At 38.4% G+C, this 20,769-nt stretch overlaps 1 protein-coding gene across 7 annotated transcripts; it reads left to right on the top strand.

Moving 5' to 3' along the window:
- The first annotated feature begins 55 nt into the window (after window positions 1-55).
- On the top strand, window positions 56-18,422 carry ALG12 (ALG12 alpha-1,6-mannosyltransferase). Of its 7 annotated transcripts, XR_005817451.1 has the most exons (12): window positions 145-335; window positions 778-928; window positions 4,409-4,598; window positions 4,751-4,883; window positions 5,402-5,575; window positions 7,132-7,326; window positions 8,608-8,711; window positions 9,202-9,425; window positions 10,157-10,326; window positions 10,508-10,583; window positions 13,904-14,237; window positions 15,310-18,422. XR_005817451.1 is itself a non-coding variant. In XM_040549209.1 (11 exons), the coding sequence occupies exons 3-11, from the start codon at window positions 4,434-4,436 to the stop codon at window positions 14,133-14,135; spliced, it is 1,473 nt and encodes a 490-aa protein (XP_040405143.1). In that variant the 5' UTR covers window positions 56-335; window positions 778-928; window positions 4,409-4,433; the 3' UTR covers window positions 14,136-16,195. The 7 variants fall into 7 exon arrangements, 5 of the variants coding, with proteins under 5 accessions (XP_040405143.1, XP_040405160.1, XP_040405192.1 ...); XM_040549209.1 differs by having other exon boundaries at window positions 56-335; window positions 13,904-16,195; XR_005817450.1 differs by having other exon boundaries at window positions 145-928.
- The last annotated feature ends 2,347 nt before the right edge of the window (window positions 18,423-20,769 follow it).

The following is a 20,769-nucleotide window of genomic DNA, read 5'->3' as shown; positions in this document are numbered from 1 at the left end:
GAGGAAGGGCGAGAGGAGGGACGTGGTCCAACCGGCGCCCGCCACGCTGCGGACCAATCGGAGCCCCCCGCGTGCGCTGAGAGCCGGGTGTACGGGGGTGGTGCCCAGCGGCTTAGCGCTGCACCGCCATGATGGGTGAGGGCAGCCGCGCACCCCGTGAGAGCTTCAGAGCTGGCCGCCATTTCTATTTGGTGGCCGCCTCTGCATAGCTCCGCATAGAGGCGGGAGGGGCGTGCTGTGCCCTCACCTAACATGGCCGCCGGGAGGGCGGGTGACGTGGGCGCGGCGTCCCTCATCCCCGTTCCGGCGGCGCCCGTTGTGAGGCGGCCGCGGCGGTGAGCGGGGGATGGGGCTGAGGCTGAGGCGACACGGGGGGACGGGAGGAGGCGGAGAGGCCCCGGGGCGGGTCCCCGGGGCGGGTCCCCGGGGGTAGAGGCAGAGAGCTCCCGCAAACGGGTCCCTGAGGTGGGCCGGGGTGGGGGAACGGCCTCCGAGGCATTCCCCGGCTGTGCGGGGCGCGGCAGGCAGCGGGGGCGAGGTGAAGCCCCGAAGAGAGCTGGGTGCTCGGAGAGGCCTGGGGGCGCAGGGGATGCGGTCTCTCACCTTCACGATTAACACACAGGGCACATAAACCTGCTGCAATTATTCACCCTGTGACTGCTAACAACCGCTTAGCAAGGCAGAGGACCTCTAGGACAGAAAGAAGGTGTAAATTACTAACTAAGGCTGTCATAATTTATACGTGACGCGCAGTGTCCTTAAATTGGCGATTCTTAGGCTTACAGCTCAGTAGCCGCGACGTGTCTGCACCTCGGTCACTAACGTTTCAAGGAAAGAGAAGAGACCCGGAGCGCCCGGCGGGACCCGGGCGGCTGCAGGTGGCTCAGCTCAGCACGCTGCTCCTGCCCGGCTGAAACGGCCGGCAGAGGTAGGTTGGTGTCCTTCGTGGCCGCTAGAGGGGGGTCGCATGCTTTGTGGATAGCTTTGGTGGTCACCTAACGGCTGGGTGGCTGGCCGGCCCGGTTCGGGTGTGTGTTGGGGATTGGTGGGTTGTTTGTTGGTTGGGTTTGGAATCGGGAGCGTTCTGTGTGTCACTTCCTCAGTCTCAAGAGTTAACATTTTCTACATAACTGTGCAGTACCTTCATAGCTGGTACGGTCACAGTCTTCATTTCTTGGCTCAAATTTCTCTTCTCCGTTGCTTTTTTTTTTCCTCTTACCAAGTCCCCAGACTCATGAGGAAACATATACAAAATAGCAACTGTCATCTTTCTTCTTATAAAAGAAAAAAAAACAATCCCAGCAACTACAAGGCTTAAAGTTGACCTCTGAAGGAGGTCAGCTTTAAAGCAAAGTTGGAATAGCTATTAAAGTATAGCAATAACATGAAAATGGAAGATAATGCAGTGTACATTTTACACAAGCTAGACCAAGCCAAAAGGGGAGGACCTTCGGTTGGGATGCTCTTGGTTCTGTTTGGATGCTTCCAGACAGAGCATGTGAGGGGGTGAAATGCAGTCTCTGCAGATGGATTCAGCATTCAGGTTGGCTGCCAAGCTCTTAACATAATTATCCCAAAGAGTGTCTGAAAAACATAAGTGAGCCAAGTATAATAGATTTTCATGAGAAGATTAGAAAGTCCATTGTTGAAACCAATGACACTTCCACAGGAAAAGTATTTAAGAAGTCTGTTTGGGGAAAAAAATGTTTTAGGCTTTTTTATGGGGGGAAAAAAAAAATTTACACCCAACTTAATTCCAGGAAGGGGTGAATTCCCTGCGTTGAAAATCTCTGCCTTTCAAGATTCAATCTTGAGGCAGACCTTTGGGATGCGTAGGGGAGGAGGGTGTAAGTACTGCTGTGTTGTGTAGCTCTGATTAAGATTCTTCAAAAGTTGTCAGAATGTTAATGATATGGAAATATTTGTATTTGCTTACTATATTCCTCTAACCTTCATTGTTTAAAGTTTTTTATTAAATGAAATTCTGTTTTTGTATTTTTTGGCATTTTAAAAGTAAAAGCTGTAAATTGCATGCATTTCGTGTTTATGTAGCAAATTTATTCTAAACATCACATTCGGCGTCTACTTGTCTGATAAATTTCACTTAAAATTCAAGCTTTGTCAACATCAACTTTTGACAGAGCTGGTTATCTTGAGACTTGACAAGATCACTAAATTTGTTAGACTTTATCTCAGAAACCTAGGTGTTGTCTTCATGCTCTGTTTTTTAATCTTCTAGTGTGTTTCCCTTCCAGGAATTTCAGTATGTATAATGCATATAGTTATCTTGAAAATCTCTGAGTATGCTGGCAAGCTTGCTTACTTCAGGCGTATGCTAGGACTGAAGTCAAAAAGATTCACGGGGAACGTTGTGCAAACTGTGCATGGGATATGCAGCTTCACTGCCATTTAGAAGTAAGGGGTTGATTATGTGCTGATCAGTTAAAGATAGCAGTAGCAGTCTATACTAGTAACTTTTTTTTAAAGCAGATGATATAATTAAGAATGAAAAGATAAAGCTGCTTGACACTTAAGACCCCAAAAATCCTTGTAAAAGGACCCAGAATATCTGAAATGTTAAGCTGAGAATTGTCATTGAGGAAAACCCAACTTGCTGCTGTGCTGCATCTGCTTCACGTGAAAGGCAAGTTGTTCAAATGCCCGTTTTGCTGTATGGCCTGAGCTAGACAGATCCTTCAGTGTCCATTTTTCTCTTGGGTGGATTTGGCCAGAAATGTGAGATGTCTCTGTACTTAATGGAAGAATTCAGCAAGAGAGCTTTCCAGAGGCAAGAATGTGAATAAGATGCACTGCACAGAGGCTTAAATCCTACCAAGCACTTCTCTAAGTGCTGCTGGTGGTAGTTCAATACTTCTTTTACTGCTGCTGTGGAAAAATGATTCTGTCTTAGCAAAACTCAATTTTATCCGTCCCTGTGTTTGTTGTTGTTTTTGTTTTAAAGTACTAGGCACAGGTTAAAAAGACTTTCTACTTCCTGGGATGTGGCGTTTACTTAGGCTCCTAACATTGCAAAACAATCCAAAAATTGTGAAGACCTACCGCAGAACTCTGCCTTTGAGCCTCAGATTAGAGCTTCAGTTAGCAGTAGGAATTACAAGAAATAGAAAATTATTACATGATACATGTAGGAATATATATGTGTGTATATATATATATAGTATAATATGTAGATACATACAATTTACAGGGATTACATAAGTTTCTGGATTAACTGGTCTTTTCTGTGGAAAGAAGGAACATTTAGGTTGCTTTATCTGTTTATTTTTACTAATGAGCAGGACATATCAATTGAGGAAAAGGTAACTCTAGGAGGCAGTTGCTAAGTGATCCTAATAAATCTGCCAGCTATCTTACATCTGTTTGGTCTACCAAAACACAGAAGAAAACATCTCTAACCAAAATCCCAGTTGTACCTTAAAGGTGCTATGTTAAAAGTTTATTCTTGTTCTGTTCCCAGAGAAACAAGTAACAAACAAAATCTTTTCTCTTATTAAACTGTAAACTCAGAAAAGTGGGAAGCTTAAGCTAACAGGAAGTAGACTGCTGTGTTTTTGCTCAAAATGGGCATGCAACAGAACTTTTTACTGTTTTATAAACTGAAACTAGTAAAGATGAGCTGCATAATCATTAAAATACCTGTGCTTTAAGTGCCCTTGATGTTGCCTAAAATACACCACAGATAATACCATAAGTATGGGTCACCATAGTGTTGTGAAACAAAGCACAGGGGACAGATGGCCTTTATTTCCAGGTAGGAGTGCGAAGGACTGGGTTCGGACGATGCTGACACAGTTGTGGTGTGGGTGCCAAGGGGGATTCATCCTTTTCTTGCTGATTCCAGACCTAGCCACTGGCAAGCTAGCAAACTCAAAAGTTCAAAGTACTCTGTTCTGAACAATTAATCATCCTCAAGCTTCTTCTCCCACGAACTTCAGAGTCCCAGACGAGAGATAGTATGTTCTAAAGATCGTGTGTAATTCCAGTGTGAGATTAAAGTGAGAGTAAATTACAAAGCTGCCTCTCCCACAAAACACAGACATAAATGAGATGGTGCTCTTGGCGGTGGTGGCAGTATGGGGCACAAAGGAAAATATCTCCTTAAGTAGGGTCTGTGTTGTCTGATGTCTTGTAGATTGAAAATTAAGTCTTTGCACTTGCAGAAGATGGCATGAATCCTGAAATGCAGACTGAATATGTTTTTGACTATATTTTATTCATTGAATGCATACAGAAATTGTGATACATGATTCAAATGATTCTTTGTTTAGACTTGTACAGTACTGTAGTACTACTTCTTCCTGTATGAACCAAGCTTATCGATCTTGTTTGTTTGTTTGCTTCATGATGTTTTATTAATGTATGGTCTTTTAATCTTCAATGATAATAGAATATATGCAAGTTTCAATCCCAGGATGGCTCAGAAGAGGAACTCGAGTGGGCGGTCGTTCCCACTACTGCTGCTGATGATTGTTGTGGCCTTTGTTCATTTAACTGTCTGTCCATTTACAAAAGTGGAGGAAAGCTTTAACCTACAGGCCATCCACGATGTTGTGTACCACCAGCTGGACTTGGATAAGGTGAGTTGAAAAGAAGGTGTTCTTTTGTGGATGCTGTTAAAGCCTGCAACATCCTCCTTTATGAGTAGGATAAATGCAACATGAATATGATTTATCCTGATTTTCCTCTTTTTCTGGTTTGTCTATCTTACTTATGTTTTTCCCTTTTGCAGTATGACCATCATGAATTTCCTGGAGTTGTCCCAAGAACGTTTCTTGGACCAATTTTTATCGCTGCTCTTTCCAGCCCAGCTATATACGTACTTTCTCTGTTAAAGATGTCCAAGTTTTACTCCCAGCTGATAGGTATGAGAACTTAGTCCAGTAGTAAACATACATATATTCAAACTTGTTTTAATGTTTAACATTGTTGTAACAGTCAGTGTTTGGATCAGTGGTTAAAACTCTTTTCTGTAATGAGGGATTTTGCAAACTGTAGTTACTTAGAGCCAGCACAGCAATTCCACCTCTATCTTTTTGACTAATTAACAACACAGAGAAAGTTTTTGCTAACAGATGTCTAACAGTGTAGAAGAAGCAAATGTCTTCAGAGAATACATTCCATGTATACTTGTGTAAATACTTCAGAAAATATTGTTTGACTTGGGCATAGAAGTATTGACCTCTGTGGAAAAGTATCAGGCAAATTAAAGGTGGGTTAAAATAAATTAATGTGGGTAGGTTTTTTTTTTCCTCTTCTTTAGAGTGGCTTATATTGTGAGATCTTTTGTATTATTCTTAATAACTTCCCATTAGTTACATGTTTGTCCATCAGGGATCAATCTGATATTACTCATATTTTCCCACTCTTATTTTTCTAATAGTCCGAGGAAGCTTGGGGCTCAGCGTGATTTACACGTTATGGAAGTTGCAGAAAGAAGTTAGAAAGCAGTTTGGAGCAACTACATCAACAGTCTTCTGTCTCATAACTGTTACTCAGTTTCATTTGATGTTTTACTGTACACGAACCCTTCCTAATGTGTTTGCACTTCCTTTTGGTGAGTATTTGCATAGAAAGAATTTTAAAATATAAAAAAATCTCAAATGTGTGGATAGTTAAAATATAGAAAAAAGTATGGTTAGACCAAATTTACATATAAATTTATATATATACACTTGGTTAAATGGTGTGATAATGAGGTGAGAAAACTTAAGCAATTGTGGCTTTTTTCTTTTTTACTGTACATGACTTGCAATGACTTGAATCTAGTTGTATTGAATCTGAATATACATGGAGTTTGTCAAGAGTTTTGAGTACACATCTCTGCATAAAACAGAGGCATTGAAAAAAAAAGGCAGTAGGTACACCTGCAGTTCAAAAAAAAAAAAAAAACACCATAAAAATCTGAACATAATCTACACAGGAAGCAGCTTTCTCATGAGACTCTGTAACAGACTCACACAGTAAACTCTCCACCTTCCTCTTCTGGAGTTAAATGTAGCAGTTTGTACACTTAAAGAGCCAGAAAAAAAAGATCAAGTTCAAAACCCTACCCTTACACATACAGGTTTTTCCCCAGAGATGATGAGAGGAAAGATTAACCGCATATGACAGATATTAGCTTAGTCACTTAATGCTTCAGTGGAAGTTGTTCAGCTAATAAAATCATGAGGTTGGTATAAGAACCTGTGTAGAACAGAACTGAAAACAGTACAAAGAATGATGGAATTGTCAAATAAACATTGTATAGTAGCAAACTTTCCAGATCATTTTTGTAGATATTAGAAAATACAAGTTCATTTATGTGTTTGTGCTGTTACCTGTTGATTACTTGTGAAATAGTATTGTTCTCTTGTATTTTGCTTAGTGTTCATGACTGCTTTACAGTGTAGTCAGTGTTATCATTGATTTGAACCGCAAAAACGTAGAGGTAACTTCATCTGTGGAGATAGGGTGCATCTCTGGCTAACCATGCAAATGGACTAATAGTTCCTTCTCCCTCAGTGATCGTTTGTAGTCTCTTTTTCATATTTGAAATGGGTTCCAGTTCTCATTAATAGACGATATGCTCATCCAAGAGAAGAATCATAGAATAGCCGAGTTGGAAGGGACCCACAAGGATCATGGAGTCCAACTCCTGGGTCCCCCAGAGGACCACCCAAAAAAACCAGAGCATGTGTCTGAGAGCATTGTCCAAACACTTCTTGAACTCCAGCAGGTTCGGTGCCATGACCACTTCCCTGGGGAGAGAAACCTAACTCTTCAGCAGATATTGAGCAATAATAATTATGAGTCTTAGTTTGAAAGGCTTTTAGTACTCCCTTAAGTTTGAAGGAGGTGAGGATCAAAAGCTATTAAATGTACTATTTAGAAAGAGTTGCCAGATGTTCCTTCACTGGTTATGCTTTTCCTACTTACTTAAGCATCAGCTATAGTATGTTGCTTGTTTTTCTAAATCACATTTCTGTGATGAGGAAGAATGTCTGGACCAGAAATAATAGGAAGACCAAGGTGGCAAGGGGTGGGAAGTTTGAGTAACAAGGTGCCTGTATTAATAAAAGCATTACCCTGTAGAAAACAAATAATTCAGACAGTTTTGTTTTATTTTTACAGTGCTGTTGGCATTGACATATTGGATACAGCAAAAGCAGAGGCCATTTGTTTGGTTCTCAGCTTTGGCAATTATAATCTTCAGATCAGAGCTTGCCATATTCTTAGGCCTCATGCTTCTGGTGACATTATTAACTAAAAGAGTCTCCGTTTTAAAAGTGCTTTCCCATGCTGTTCCTGCTGGAATTTTTTGTTTGGGTAAGTATTTGCTTAAGGGAGAAAAAAAAAAGCCACATACTAAATTTAGCAGAAGTCTGGAGATTTGCCTGTCTTCTCTGGTGACCTGGTCCTTGTGGCTTTTTTTTGTGTGATTCCATTTGCTAGTAACACCACAAACATAATTATTTCTTAGAATGTTTGTGAGTGAGGAACTAATTGTGCACAGAGCAGTAGAAAGATACCATGACCTCTGCCTTTAGATGCTTACAGTATCTAAAGTCCTAGTCTTGAAAAGGCTTGGATGTGCGTGTTTAGTTCAGTATAATCAGTACCTGTCTGTAGTTCCAGGTGCATCATCAGCTGTAGTATCTGTTGCTGTGATGACAAGCTGAAACCTGGATAAAATAGAAGTGTGACAGACAGGGATACTGAGCAAGAGGGTTGTGGGGAGAGTCACAGTTTAGCTTTGTGGATGCTTAAGGTTTAAGAAAAGTCTCCTTTGTTTCCCTGTTTCTTTATTACATTAACTTGAACGGCTTAGGTGATTATTCACAATAGTTTGAGAAACTTTGTTTCTACCCATCCACAGAAAGCTTGTGCACATAAGTAAGCTTTTCTGCCAGCCTACCTAATAAAAAATGCTGTCATCAGATGGCTGATGATGAACTCTAGTAGTGCGCTGTGCTTTCCACAGTAGAAACAATGAATGATCATTGCATGTGCGTTTGGAGGCACCTCATAGTGTAAGAAGCCCAATAGGAATTTCACTGGTACTCCCAATCTCACCTTGGCAAAGTTTGCAAATACCAGAGCAATTCTCACAGAGCTAAGTGGAGGAGATAGGACTGATGGATTTGCTGCTCTTTCTGTTTGCTTGCCTTTAATCCCTTATCATCATTCTTCCCTCCCACCTAATAAATAGTAACAGAATTTTTAACTTATCAGCTTTACAATAAAAATCCACTTAGTATTATTTGAAGTTAAAACATATTTCTTACCGTTCATTATACTTAATGCTCTAACATTCTTTTTAAAACAAACTTTAATTAAACCATTGTATTTCACACCTGGGATTGGAGTGGGGGAAAATCTCAGATTCCTATCTGGCATGCTTCTATTAAGACTTCCATTAAGAAGTGCCTCCCACTCCTGCATTTCCATTGCAAGACAGATATATTCAACCTACTCTGTGGCTTTGGGTGAAACTTACAGTGCATGTTCCAGTTTGTGTTATTCTTGTCAGTCATTGTGCACTGTGGATGTGCTTGTTTGGTTTTCTCTGTTTTTTAGTTCACCCAGATTTGTATTTAATTCTTTCAGGGCTAACAGTGGCTGTGGATTCTCTATTCTGGAGACAACTTGTATGGCCTGAAGGGAAAGTGCTCTGGTATAACACAGTTTTAAACAAAAGTTCCAACTGGGGAGTATCCTTTGAAACATTGAGGGGAAAAAGATCTTCAACACTGTCAGCTAAAGCAAAGACCTGTTCCTGAGACTCAGTTTTGGTGTTGATGAAATACTTAATGAAAAGTTGAATTTATTTGAAGTGTATGAGGCAATGTCTATTTCTTAGATCTTTCCTTAAATTTAAACTTCTGTTGACTTTTTGCTTCTTCATGTTCTACCAGTATAAATCCAGGTTTCTTCCCTGTAATTTTTTGTTTCTTATCATTAGTGCTGTTTGATATACCTCCATTGGACAATATGAAAGTAGCTAGACAACTGCTTTTATTTCTCAAAGAGTAAGGGAGTAAACCAAATCCCAAGTGATTTGTGATATTCCAAAAATTATATCTGTGATACACAAAAAATCTACTGCACATTTGCAAAGTTTGTGTATGCTACTGTAAGGATTATATAGTTTACTTCTTAGTGAAAGCATCCTTAACTCTCCCTCTCCTTTTCACCGTGAAGACCTCCCCCTTCTTGTGGTATTTCTATTCAGCCCTGCCTCGTGCTTTGGGATGCAGCATTATATTTGTACCTTTAGGTGCAGCAGAAAAGAGAACTCGGATATTACTTTTGCCAGCACTGGGCTTTATTTTCTTGTATTCATTTCTCCCACACAAAGAGTTGCGTTTTATCATGTATACTTTCCCCGTCTTCAACATAGTGGCTGCTAAAGTATGCTCACGAATGTAAGTTTGAAATTACTTTTTTTCTTTCTGAAAATTTAAAAAAGAAGTAAAGCTGTTACTACTAATTTTATGCACTTCTTTCTATCTTGGAGTCTGGGTTATCTTAAGATCTACAGATGCTCTAGAAAAGAGGTCTGCATCATTGTACCCATGCTACTAGTGAGGGAAATGAAGAAAGAAAAGTGATAGGATTTGGAAGGATAATTTGGCAAGTCTGTGGCAGAGTCAAGAGCAGAGTTCTGATTTTTCTGTCATGCTCTTGCAATTCAGTTTATTTTATCCACCAGAGAAAAAGACATCCCAGGGTACTAGTGTGGTGTCAACATAACTTTCCTCAGAAGATAGTTTAATATACGAGTGGAGCTTATGAAACATGGAGTGTGTATTAAATAGTTAAACTTGGGTATACTGAGTAAACAAATTTAAGCTGAACTCTGAACTTCTTTGGAGGAGAATACATTCATAGCTAGAAGTTAAAAAAAACACAGAAATACTTAGCTTTACCGATAAGCTTTCAATAGCTTTATTAATGAGAATATTCAAATGTGTTTGTCACTAGAAGCTAGTCGTGTAGCAATTAATAATAAATGCATTCCTTATACACAATTGTAATTAAGTTTGTACTGATCTTTGTTACCTAGCAGTGGATTTTTCATAAAATATCACAATAATCAATGACCATTATGAAACAAAAGTAACAGTTTAGTCTTATTTTTTTCCACTCTCAACAGCCTGAATAACTACCGGAAGTCATGGCTGTACAAACTTGGATCTTTTTTTGTTATAATGCATCTTGTAGTTAATGCTGCTTATTCAGGAACATCATTATATGTTTCACATTTCAATTATCCTGGAGGAGTAGCAATTCAGAAGCTGCATGAGTTGGTACCTTCAACAGCAGGTATGTAAAGCTGTTTTGAGGTGCGTTCACCTAATTTCAAATGTAACTTTAGTGATAGTGTATCTTTATATGTATTGGACATTGCTTCTTTGTACTGTTTTCGTGCATCTTTTCTGTTACTATTCTATTTACTAATCTGTGTTCTTACAGTAATTTTAAAATGTTTTTTTCGTTTATGTAGAGGTCTCCGTTCATATTGATGTGGCTGCAGCACAAACAGGAGTCTCTCGGTTTCTAGAAATCAATTCAGATTGGAGGTATGTTATGAACAAGGTATTTTGAACTGAAGATAAGCATCTGCTTTTTTTCTTTTTTTCTTTTCTTTTTATTTTTAATATGCACAGGGGCAAGCATCACAGACTAGTTTTTTGGTGCAGCATATTTATTCAGCCAGGTCAAGAACAATGTGAATCTTTAAAGAATTTAGATATATGCAGTGCTGCCACTTCAGGAGCTGATCACCATAATGTTTTTGATTTGTATTGGTTATTTTTTGCCTGAATAACAGAATCTTTAAAGATATCAGAACAGTGTAAAAAAGTACCTTACTAAACCCCCAGTATCTTTAATACAGCTATGTTTGGTATTTCACTAGATTTTATGAAAAACAGAAGTAGAAGAACGTTGTTCTTGGTAGAACAGCATATATAATTGTGGGGAGATCTCATTTTATTTGTTTTTAATTGATGTGTTGCAGTGTGAGGCCTATCTATGTATTAATATTCAAAGTCTATTTTTATGTGGAACATCCTTCAAATAGATGGTATTGAAGTTGCTGTCATGTGGACTATTGGTCACATTCATTAGCTCTGAGGGAGAGCAGTTGAGTGCTTTGTTACCATGAGCAGCAGTGATGTACACAAGCCATACTAAGAATCAGAATATTTAAACGAATAGTAGGGGACGTTTGTGGAATGGCGTTGTTTGCTTTTCAGGATGTATACCAAAAAAGACACCTTCCTGATCTTAGGCCTACCTTGTCAGCTGAAGTCAGGGTTTCTAATTTAAAATGTAATGTTAATGAGAAGCTTCACTTTACACTTGCACAAAACAAAAGCAGTACAAACAGATTTTGGATTTTGGTTAAGATGTACTCTGAACATGGAGTTTTCTTCCCAGTTAAGGTGTTCAGGATAAAATGAAGAAACAGTTAATTTACTGGCATGTTTTGAGATAAAAAGTATTCTGGAGTAAAGAGAAGGAAGGAAAACTGCTTCTGGGACAGCTAGGAATCATCTAGCTTGCTATGCCTTATTTTATTTCTGTGCTTTCTTGTAATGTCGTGATGGTACTGACAGCTAAAAGCTGAATTTGTCATACCAATCCAATGTTTATTTCAAAATTTTTTTTGCATCTTCAATCTAGAGAAGGTCTTAATACATGAACAGTCAGGAGGAGATATTAAATTATTAGAGTACAAGTGATCATGTATGATACCTAAAATGTTACATTCTGATTTTGAATGTATATATATGTGTGTGTATATATATATATATACACACACACACTTATACTACTCTAAATGTGACTATAAATGCAACTTTGCTCTTAAAACAATGCTTAATTTCAATGGGCTTTTTCAGATGGCAAGGGTGTTTGTTTGTATGGCTTCTTTTTTTCTTTTTTCTTCACTTTTTGCTTGCAAGACTGTAGTGCAGTGGGATTGGAAAGCGAATGAATAATATCCCTGTCACTGATGCATGGTTCATAGTTTTGCAGCTATAGGGTAGTTTGTCTCTATCAGTTTTATCTTTCCCCATCATAAAAAGGCCTCAAGGGAGGGCTGATTCATCATAAAGTTTCACAAAAAAAGGGTCAGGCAAAACCTTCAACAGAGCATCATACATGGGACTACCACGATGTCTGACAGCACAATAGTGCAGGGGTTAGTGGAACCAGCTGTCCATTTTCTCTTTATATAAGTATGTGACAGTCTTTCAGATGGGTGAAAACTAACTTACCGTCTTCATAGACAGATTTATGGATGGAGTGGCTATGAAGACTGATGATTCATCAGGATAACTACAATCCACAAATAGAAGTGTCTTAAAAGTTAAAAGCTTTCAGTGGTGTGCTTAGATCAGATCTATATGCCTCAAGAAAAATTCAAGGGATCCATTATTTTTCTTCAAAGGATGATTGAAAGAAGCTTGGTGCAGATTCTTACACAGAACAGGTGTTACAATCTTGTCTTCAATTAGTGCAGTCTCTTTGAACCAGGAATAAATATGCTATGTAAGCTTAAAGTATTAAAAAATAAAATTCAGAAATGCTTGCAGCCAGATGAAAGGCCTTTTATTTGCTGATGGAAAAAAATGCAAAATTAGTAGTTGGTTAAGCCGTTATGAAGTATATCATTCTTTTTGCCAGCTTGAACACATGTACCATCCTAACTGGCATTACGATCTTTTTGGAAATAGCAGATGAAATTAGTGTACAAGATTTTTAGAAGAAAGCACTTAGTGTGCAAGATCTAGTTCTGTGTTTAGCTAATAATCCACGCAAATCCTCCAGTTCACTGTAGAGTGCTTGTTGCTTTAAATACCTTAAATGTTAGTGACTTTGCTATCTCTGGGAATGCTGTAAAATTATAAAGTGAGGTTATTGTTTCCAGTTTTTCATAGAGAATTCTGGCAGGTGGGAAGCCAGGTCAAAAAAAAGTTCTGCCATGTGTAAGATGCAACCAGGATTTACTCGTAGGTGCATCTATGAGTGGTTAGGGTTGGGATTGTACCACTTCAGTACCGGTGTCCCCTGCTGTAACAAAAGCCACAGACTTGAATAAGTTACTTGTGAAATGTGTGGGAGGAGTCAGGTGCCTAAGAACAGGAGCTACAAAAGCTGGTGGAGAGTAGTTTGCAGAAAAGGGCAGCAGAAAGGGTGAAGAACTACACCACTCTTCACTTGGCTTACAAAGTATGAACACTCTGTATAGTTAGTTAGATACCTGAGACTGTCATGTCATAAACTAAAGGTAAGTAACCTTCAACTTAACCTCTGTCATCTGTACTGTTTCCCATCATTAGTATAGAATATCTTTTTGGAATATAGAGCAAGGATTTGAACACAGGTCTCGCACAAGAAACACAGAAAACTGTGGTCTATGGAGTGTTGTGGGCTGGACTTACCTTACTCTTTCCCCTTTTGAAGTTGTTGGATTGAGGACTCTATTAGGACTGCTGTGTCCAATATGAGCATCCTAACCCTTGGGCTATAAATTCTGCCTGCTTCTTGTATCTTCAGTGAATGAATAAATAACTGTTGCGAAATAGTGCAGTGTCTTCATAGGACAGTAAGCTCAAAATCTAGAAAATTAGGTTCATGCATCTCTGTGAGAAAGAAATTTCAGTTCAGTTCTGGGCTTAGATCAGACATAGTGACTGAACTTATACGTAAATTTTTCACATCCCTGCCAAATGCTTAAGTCACTTGGTTTCTCCACTTAAAGTATCTCTACAGCTAGACTGAATATAAACCCTTTCAATAAATAACTCAGTGGACATGCTAGTTTGGAAACTCACTAGTTGCCTTTTATATATGTTATATACTGTATTATTGCCTTCTATATTCTTTACAGGTATGACAAAAGAGAAGATGTTAAACCAGGAGACCAACTGATGTTTTCTTACACACACATACTGATGGAAACAAACCCTCTTCAAATATCACATTACAAGACAACCCACAGACCACTGGCGAATATACCTGGCATCAGTAAAATTGGGTTGAATCTTACTGCACTACCTCCTTTTACTTTAAACTTAAAGCCAAAATTAGTACTGTTGGAAAAACTTCCTCTATCATCCTGACTGTGAATTTTAAGTCTTTTGATGTAACTTTGCTGATGACTGAATAATGTATGACAACAGAAAATTGTCATTCCAGCACTGCAATTCAGCTTCTGTGAAAAGGTACAGAAAATCTTTGTACTTATCGGTATTTAGCTCCGTCCTCTTTCTTACATGAATAGTACAATGCATTCCTAGTCCATATATACTCAAATACCAAGTTAAATATTATTAGGTGTGTTTGAGAGAGGCTACCTCCAAGTTTAGTGCTATTATATAAAACTTGTCTACTTGGTTTGGGTAGCTGTCTGTTTCATAATGCAGCACAGGTATGTCCTAATTGTCCTGTATAAGATACATTATGGAACAGGATTGTGCTATGGCAATAATTTGATATGTAATCTACATGTGCAAAGATGCATTACTTGATATATCTGCTGGACTGTAACCCCCTTAGTTGTCAGATTGCCTGTGTGAAACTTGAATGATGTTATCAGCATAGGAAAGCCATATTCATTGTAGCTTCATCACGGTACCTAATTGTGCCCTGTGGGCTAGCAAACTAATTAAAGTGAAAGGTTCTCCTAAAAAGCAGTTGGACCTCTTGGCAAGCACTGTCTTGTAACAGACCTGAGCATTAAAGGATGGTTATATTTATTCCAATAGTTCATAAATAAGCAGTACAACTTGGATTTCACAGGAAACTTTTTTTAAATAGTATTTTCCCTCTGCTGCAGTATCTTAATTTGCAGTACAAAAATTTACCTATGAAAATATGTAATCAAATACACTTGAAGATGATAGGTGTTGTTTTGTTTCTTTATTAAATAGCTCTTTTGGAATTAAAATGCTGTAACTTAGCATGTTCTGTAATCTCTTCTTTATTAGATGTCTTTGTTAGGGATGTCTGCCTAGATTGCAGAATAGAAGAAATTAAGGGGTAAACTAAGGAAGAAAACTGAACATTTCAGTTAGGACCAGTTATAATATGACAGGGACTCCACTAGTGTAAAAAATTCAGTATTTGTGAAATAAGCATAGGCAGAAAGCTATTTGTTACTGACTGAGAACTCAAGAGTAAAAAATTCATATTGAATAACTTTTTTTCCACTCTTCAAGCATATTTCATTCAGGAACTACATTTACCTGCATTATGCTTCAGTTTTTAGGACCATGTTTTCTTTTTATCCTCTAGATTATGTATCAAGGAACTGATCTGGTGGGGTGGAGCCTGCACCACTGTGGGTGGCTGTTGTGCAGGCTTCCTCACACTGAGATCTGGCAAAGGCGACCTGCAGAACTTGTTAGTCCAGTCCCTGGCTCCTCTTGAAATTGAAATCGTTGAAGTATTATCTATTTGACTTGTCTTTGGAAGAAAACTCAGCTTCCTTCAGAGCCAATTTGGACATCAAATAATTCACATGGTACAGAAGGAAGTAAATGTGCAAATAGCTGAGAACTTGGAATGCTATGAAGGAAAACTTTTGAGTAAGGATGTAAGTCCTTATATGTTAAGCCTAATCATTTACTTTATATAACTCCCCCACAGCGTAAGCTGTAACTCGAGAACCTGAAGTGAAATCTATCGTGCCCAATGTGTAGACAAATATCTGGCGGTGGTAGCAGTATGTACTACTGCTTGCAGCCTTGGTGCTGCTGAAGGTAGCAGCTATGAGCTCAAATTGGCCTGTTTAGTGTGTGTGTGTATATATATATATGACTTATCTGTTGGGGGGAGAGAAAGGAAAATAAAAGTGCATATGTAAAGGCAGAAAAGAGATACTGAAGTGCAGTTTTGGACAGTCTCTAAGGTTTATTTAGGTCCTGTTACATCTTGAGCTATATATGTGGTTCTTGGAAAGCGCTTAGTTCTTTGCTCTGAAACCTGCCTGGGATTGTAGATCATGACCCATGCAGCACTGTAGCACCAGTGGCTGTATAACTGACGTGACAGTGGGTACATGTAACCCCCTACAACCTAGGCTGGGAGTGTTACTGTAGCCCACACCCAGAATAAGAAAGGGGCACCTGCCAAACTTCAGCAAAGATTACTGCAGTTTTTCCCCAAAGGCTGCTTTCAACAAAAAAAAAAAGTCCTTGGAAGAGAAAATAAAACTATCTCCCGTCTTTTAAATGAATGCTCTCATCTGTATGTCTTGTTGCCTTTCTTTAAAGCGAGTAGCTTCCATAAGTGACAGTTTTTCTCTTTTAATATAGATTGTCAGGATATTTGCATGGAAGAAAGCATGGGTTTAAGCCCCCTCAGATATAACAGGGCATTAAGGAAGGTAAACACCAAGTTTGCTTTTAGGGGCTAGGGTTGGAAGAAGCCTTGAGTTACTACAGGTGTGGTACAGGAAAGAGACATGCTCTGAAACCTTAATTGGAACTTACAAAGGGACTTCAACATAATAAATTTCTCATTACCATTCAAAGAACTCCCTTTTTCTTGATTGAGTCTTGGCTTAGATTATAGCTTTTCTTAATAATAAAAGATGGAATGAAATAAGCATATTCAAATAATTGAAGGTTGAAATAACCTAAACAAAGCAAAAAAAATAGTATGGTCCATCTGTAAGTTATGTTGTGACTATGATGGTTAAACACAGAATGGAGTTGTAAATAAAATGCATTGAATATATATAATGCTGCTGGAGAACAAGATTTTAGCATGTCTTATGAAATTCCCTGAAGGTCATCAAATGTTGTGTAACATCACATTTGAAGCTTGACTTAATTTCTTACAAGCAACATTTGTTCCATTAAGTAGCAAGGCTAACAAATGATTTGGGCACAAATGTCACAATGTTGTGTCACCAGGAGCAGCCCAGAGATGGTGGATAATCACTGTCTTGTAGCATGAGGTTTAGGAGAGCCTGTGTAAAACTAAAAGTAGTTGCATATTGCGTGCAAAAAGTTGCAGGACTTGCTGGTAGAAGATATTTGGATGATGAAAGTAAAAGCAAGTTCAAAACAGGATTAAACAGCTCACTCTTCCATTACAAACTAAAAAGGATCAAGGAGTAACTTCCAGTTCACAGATTCTCTTGAAGTATTTACAGCTGGGGAAAAATACAGACTGCGTTTACCTTATACCTGTCCTATGTACCTGCTGTGGGTCTCAAGAGAGAATGCAGGGGTGAGGAGAACTGGAGAATGGTTGTCCTGGATCAGACATAAAATATATTTCTCTGTTAACACTGAGAACGGAACCTGACTCAAGATCTTTCCTTTACTATCCATGTCATTCAAGCCATCAGAATACAACATCAGTGCAACACAGGTGCATAATGTGTTTGGAAACAAACATTATGCTCCTTTTTCTACTCCACCCATGGTCCTGTCACACATCCCCTTGGTGAGATAGATTACATGTTTGGATGAACAAGATGGAGAATGTGCTATAGTTAACTGCTCTAGGACTATACCACTATTCCTAAGCACTTCTACTTCTTTCTGTAATGCTAAGGAGCCTGAAAGCTGATAATAAAGTTTATGGACTCCTTTACTGTATCTGTTTCAATGGGAGTGAGCAAGCGTGTGTTTCCCTTGCATCTAAGCACTTTTCCAGGTATAAGAGAAGCTACGCAAAAGTCTAGTGCTGCCTTCCTCACTTTATTATGTTCATTCTTAAATTTGCCCCCCCCCCCCCTTCCCCCCCAGAAGTTTCCTTGTAATTTAGTATTCAAAGAGTCTTTCTTTTACCAATGACTTCACTTTCTATTTGCAGGAAAAGAACAAAACCACAGACTGAGTTTATCACCAGTGTCAGCAAGACTGTTTAGCCACAGCTTTCTCAGTTAGCTGGTTACATAATTAGTCTCAGCTATGTCTTAAAATGAAATTTGTCACTATCTGCTTAACATACAACACAGATTACAATGGTGTTTGCAAAAGTTGCTGGTTCGGTGACAGAGAATACTCCACAGCAAAGATTTTCTTTGATTCAAATATGATTCCTATGCTTAAGTAAATGAAACGTTTTATATGCAACTTAAATCAACTCTTTAGATTACCATGAGCAATTACAACTACTTTTGGTTGTTCGTTTAAGATAGCAAGGACAGTCAGGTTTTTTTCTTCTTCTTCTTCTCCTGAAATTCCCTATCTTATTGTCATGGGCAGTCTTTCAGAAATTCTGCTTTATTTCAGCTGCAACTGCTTTTGGTCCCATAGCAAGGCTTGATTTCTGTCCAGTTAAGCCAAGTGTGAGGTAGAAATGCTTTCTGAAATGGAATCCCTCTTTTCCTTTAAAACTGTCAATTTAAATCCAAAGACTAAAAGAAGGTATTGGTTCATACAGAGGGGGGGAAAAAAAAGGCAAGAAAAAGCAGGGGGGTGGGAGTGATAAGGACTGTTTAGGCATAGCTAGCCTTTGGAATTCAACCTGATACTTAAGCTGGGGACATCACTGTGGTTGCCATTTCTGGTTGGCATATTCATTTTATGAAACAAGGCAGTTTTGGGTCAGTTTTGCCAGGAAGGTAAAGAATCGCTCTTCCTTGTTGCTAAGAATAAAGCAAAGGATGAATGTACTTGTGGGAGGACTAAAATATTTGCTTTAAAAAAAAAAAAACACTAAATCTGTAATTAGAAAGTGATATCACTAATTACAGGTTTATTTTTCCTGGGTTTGAAAATACCTAAATGCAGTTTGTTACTGTCAGCTCTGTATAGTTATGAAAATAAATACTATTTTAAGGGACAGGTATTTCAACAACTGTACACATCTGCTTTGAGCTTGTCATTTCTATCTACGTTTTATTAATCGCATCCTTATGCTACAATTAAACTGTTCTAGATTGAGATTTCTATTCTTTGTAAATTGAGAAGGTATTCTTGGATGGTGGGGAGAAGCCACGAACATTCCTAGTAAATGGTCACTGGCCAAATTCTGCAGTCAAGCAGGTTACTTCATTTTTACTTCGGTAGGAAAAGAGGCCAAATGGAAATGGCAGTATGGGAGGAGCATTATTCACAGGTTACTTGTGCATTATATATCAATAAATACATTATACACCTTTGCAAGACTTGAGTTTTTTTGAAAGACCATTACACATCTACTTCTTCCCCTTCCTACATTTAGTACTACAAAATATTTCTTGCTGCAGTATGTAGTTAGTGGTTACACCTGCCTACTCTTAGAAGACACAGAAGCTATTAGGATCCTTATAATGACAACTCCAGTACCATCTGCTCCAAATTTATTTTGGAAGTTGCTAATGTACTGAAATTAACTGTTTAAATAAAGTTTGTATCACCGTTGCAGATCCACCAAGTCATTATGCATTAGGGAACTATGCTGCTGCAGGGATTGATCCAGCAAAAAACTCAGCTTGATGAAAGCTCCCACTTAACAGAGCTTGCACTTTCTTACTGTCAGGGAGAGTATGATGTAAAAATAAGGGAGTTTTCTAATAGTTTCATCACAAATATTTAAAAAGTTGGAATATATGAAAGCTTAGCAATCACTAAGATTAAAAATAATCTTTATAAAGTAAAAATCAATACAAAACCCATGCATACAACAACTTACCTCAATACTTTAATTAAAGCTTTCAGCACTGCTTTTGAAGTCATTCATTTCTCAAAGTCATTGCTTGAACTGGAGATGGAAATAGCTTGTACAGAAGAATCAAGACTTACATCCAAAAAATAGCAGCTTTGTGCTTTCACTCTGTCCTGGTTTTGAGAGATTCCATCTCTGGATTTTTTTTTACACCTGTGTATTTTAAAAAGTTCTAACATAAGCTTAATATTCATTCATAACCAAGCTGATACTGAAACAGTACATTTTTAAGAGCTAATGCCCTTCAAAAAAGTAAATTGCACTTGCAAATGAAGTAGACTAAGTTTTGCTTCTTAAAATAGTCACTAGTTTTCATGCTCTCAGGAGAAGTTTTGACAAAACCCATGGCTATACAATTAAGTATCCCTAAGAAGGAGAAGATGCAAATTGAGGGCTATCTCAGAATGCCATCATTACAGCTTTCCACACAAGAGTAACACAGGAGGTGCAGTAAAGTCTGCTTTAAAGCACGGGAGCCAAGATACTCCTTACCAGAGAACTGGGACTTTCAGGTAAGCTCCTGCTGGTATGACGTGGCTCTACAATGCTTTAAGCCTAAGGCTGTATTCATAGTCATACTCGAGCCTTGAGTGAAAATTATCCCTTGTTTAAAAAAAAAAAAGTTCCTTCACCCTCTACCTACCTCTCTCCTGGTTTGAAGAGATTAAACATCTTACAAAGGTCAAGGCTGTATTCACAGTTAAAATGTAGGGGGAAAAAATTGAGATAATAATTAACCAGTAGCCATTTAAACGTGTTTCTCAATAAACTGCTTCAAACTCACCTAGTTCAAGCTATACATAAACTAGAACAAGTTGTTTTATTACTGCACAAAAAACTTGTACCTGTTCTCATGTAACCCTACAAGAATAGAAAAATGCTGGCTATTGACAGTATTACAAATTACCTTTTAAAATACTGAAGACAAAATGCAGTATTAGTTCTTCCTAAGCGCACTATATAATTTACTGAAATAGTTCAGGTCTAAATGTAACTGACTGAGTAACAATTAAAATACTTGAAACTACAGAATGCTTAGAGGAACATCTTGGAAAGCCAAAAGTCACCTGGGAAAGAATTCAATAA

This window comes from Cygnus olor, chromosome 1 (assembly GCF_009769625.2).
Source record: "Cygnus olor isolate bCygOlo1 chromosome 1, bCygOlo1.pri.v2, whole genome shotgun sequence".
Classification (NCBI taxonomy): domain Eukaryota; kingdom Metazoa; phylum Chordata; class Aves; order Anseriformes; family Anatidae; genus Cygnus; species Cygnus olor.
Note: the sequence above shows the minus strand (reverse complement) of the source record. Positions and strands in the feature narration are given on the sequence as shown.

What these genes read in the sequence shown, in the direction of transcription:
- ALG12 (XM_040549226.1), top strand. Translation starts at nt 4,377, where the DNA reads ATGTATGGTCTTTTAATCTTCAATGATAATAGAATATATGCAAGTTTC. An exon ending in TGTGTTTGCACTTCCTTTTG is followed by an intron (nt 5,576 to 7,131) that starts GTGAGTATTTGC and finishes TTATTTTTACAG; the next exon opens with TGCTGTTGGCATTGACATAT. An exon ending in ACAAAAGTTCCAACTGGGGA is followed by an intron (nt 8,712 to 9,201) that starts GTATCCTTTGAA and finishes TTCACCGTGAAG; the next exon opens with ACCTCCCCCTTCTTGTGGTA.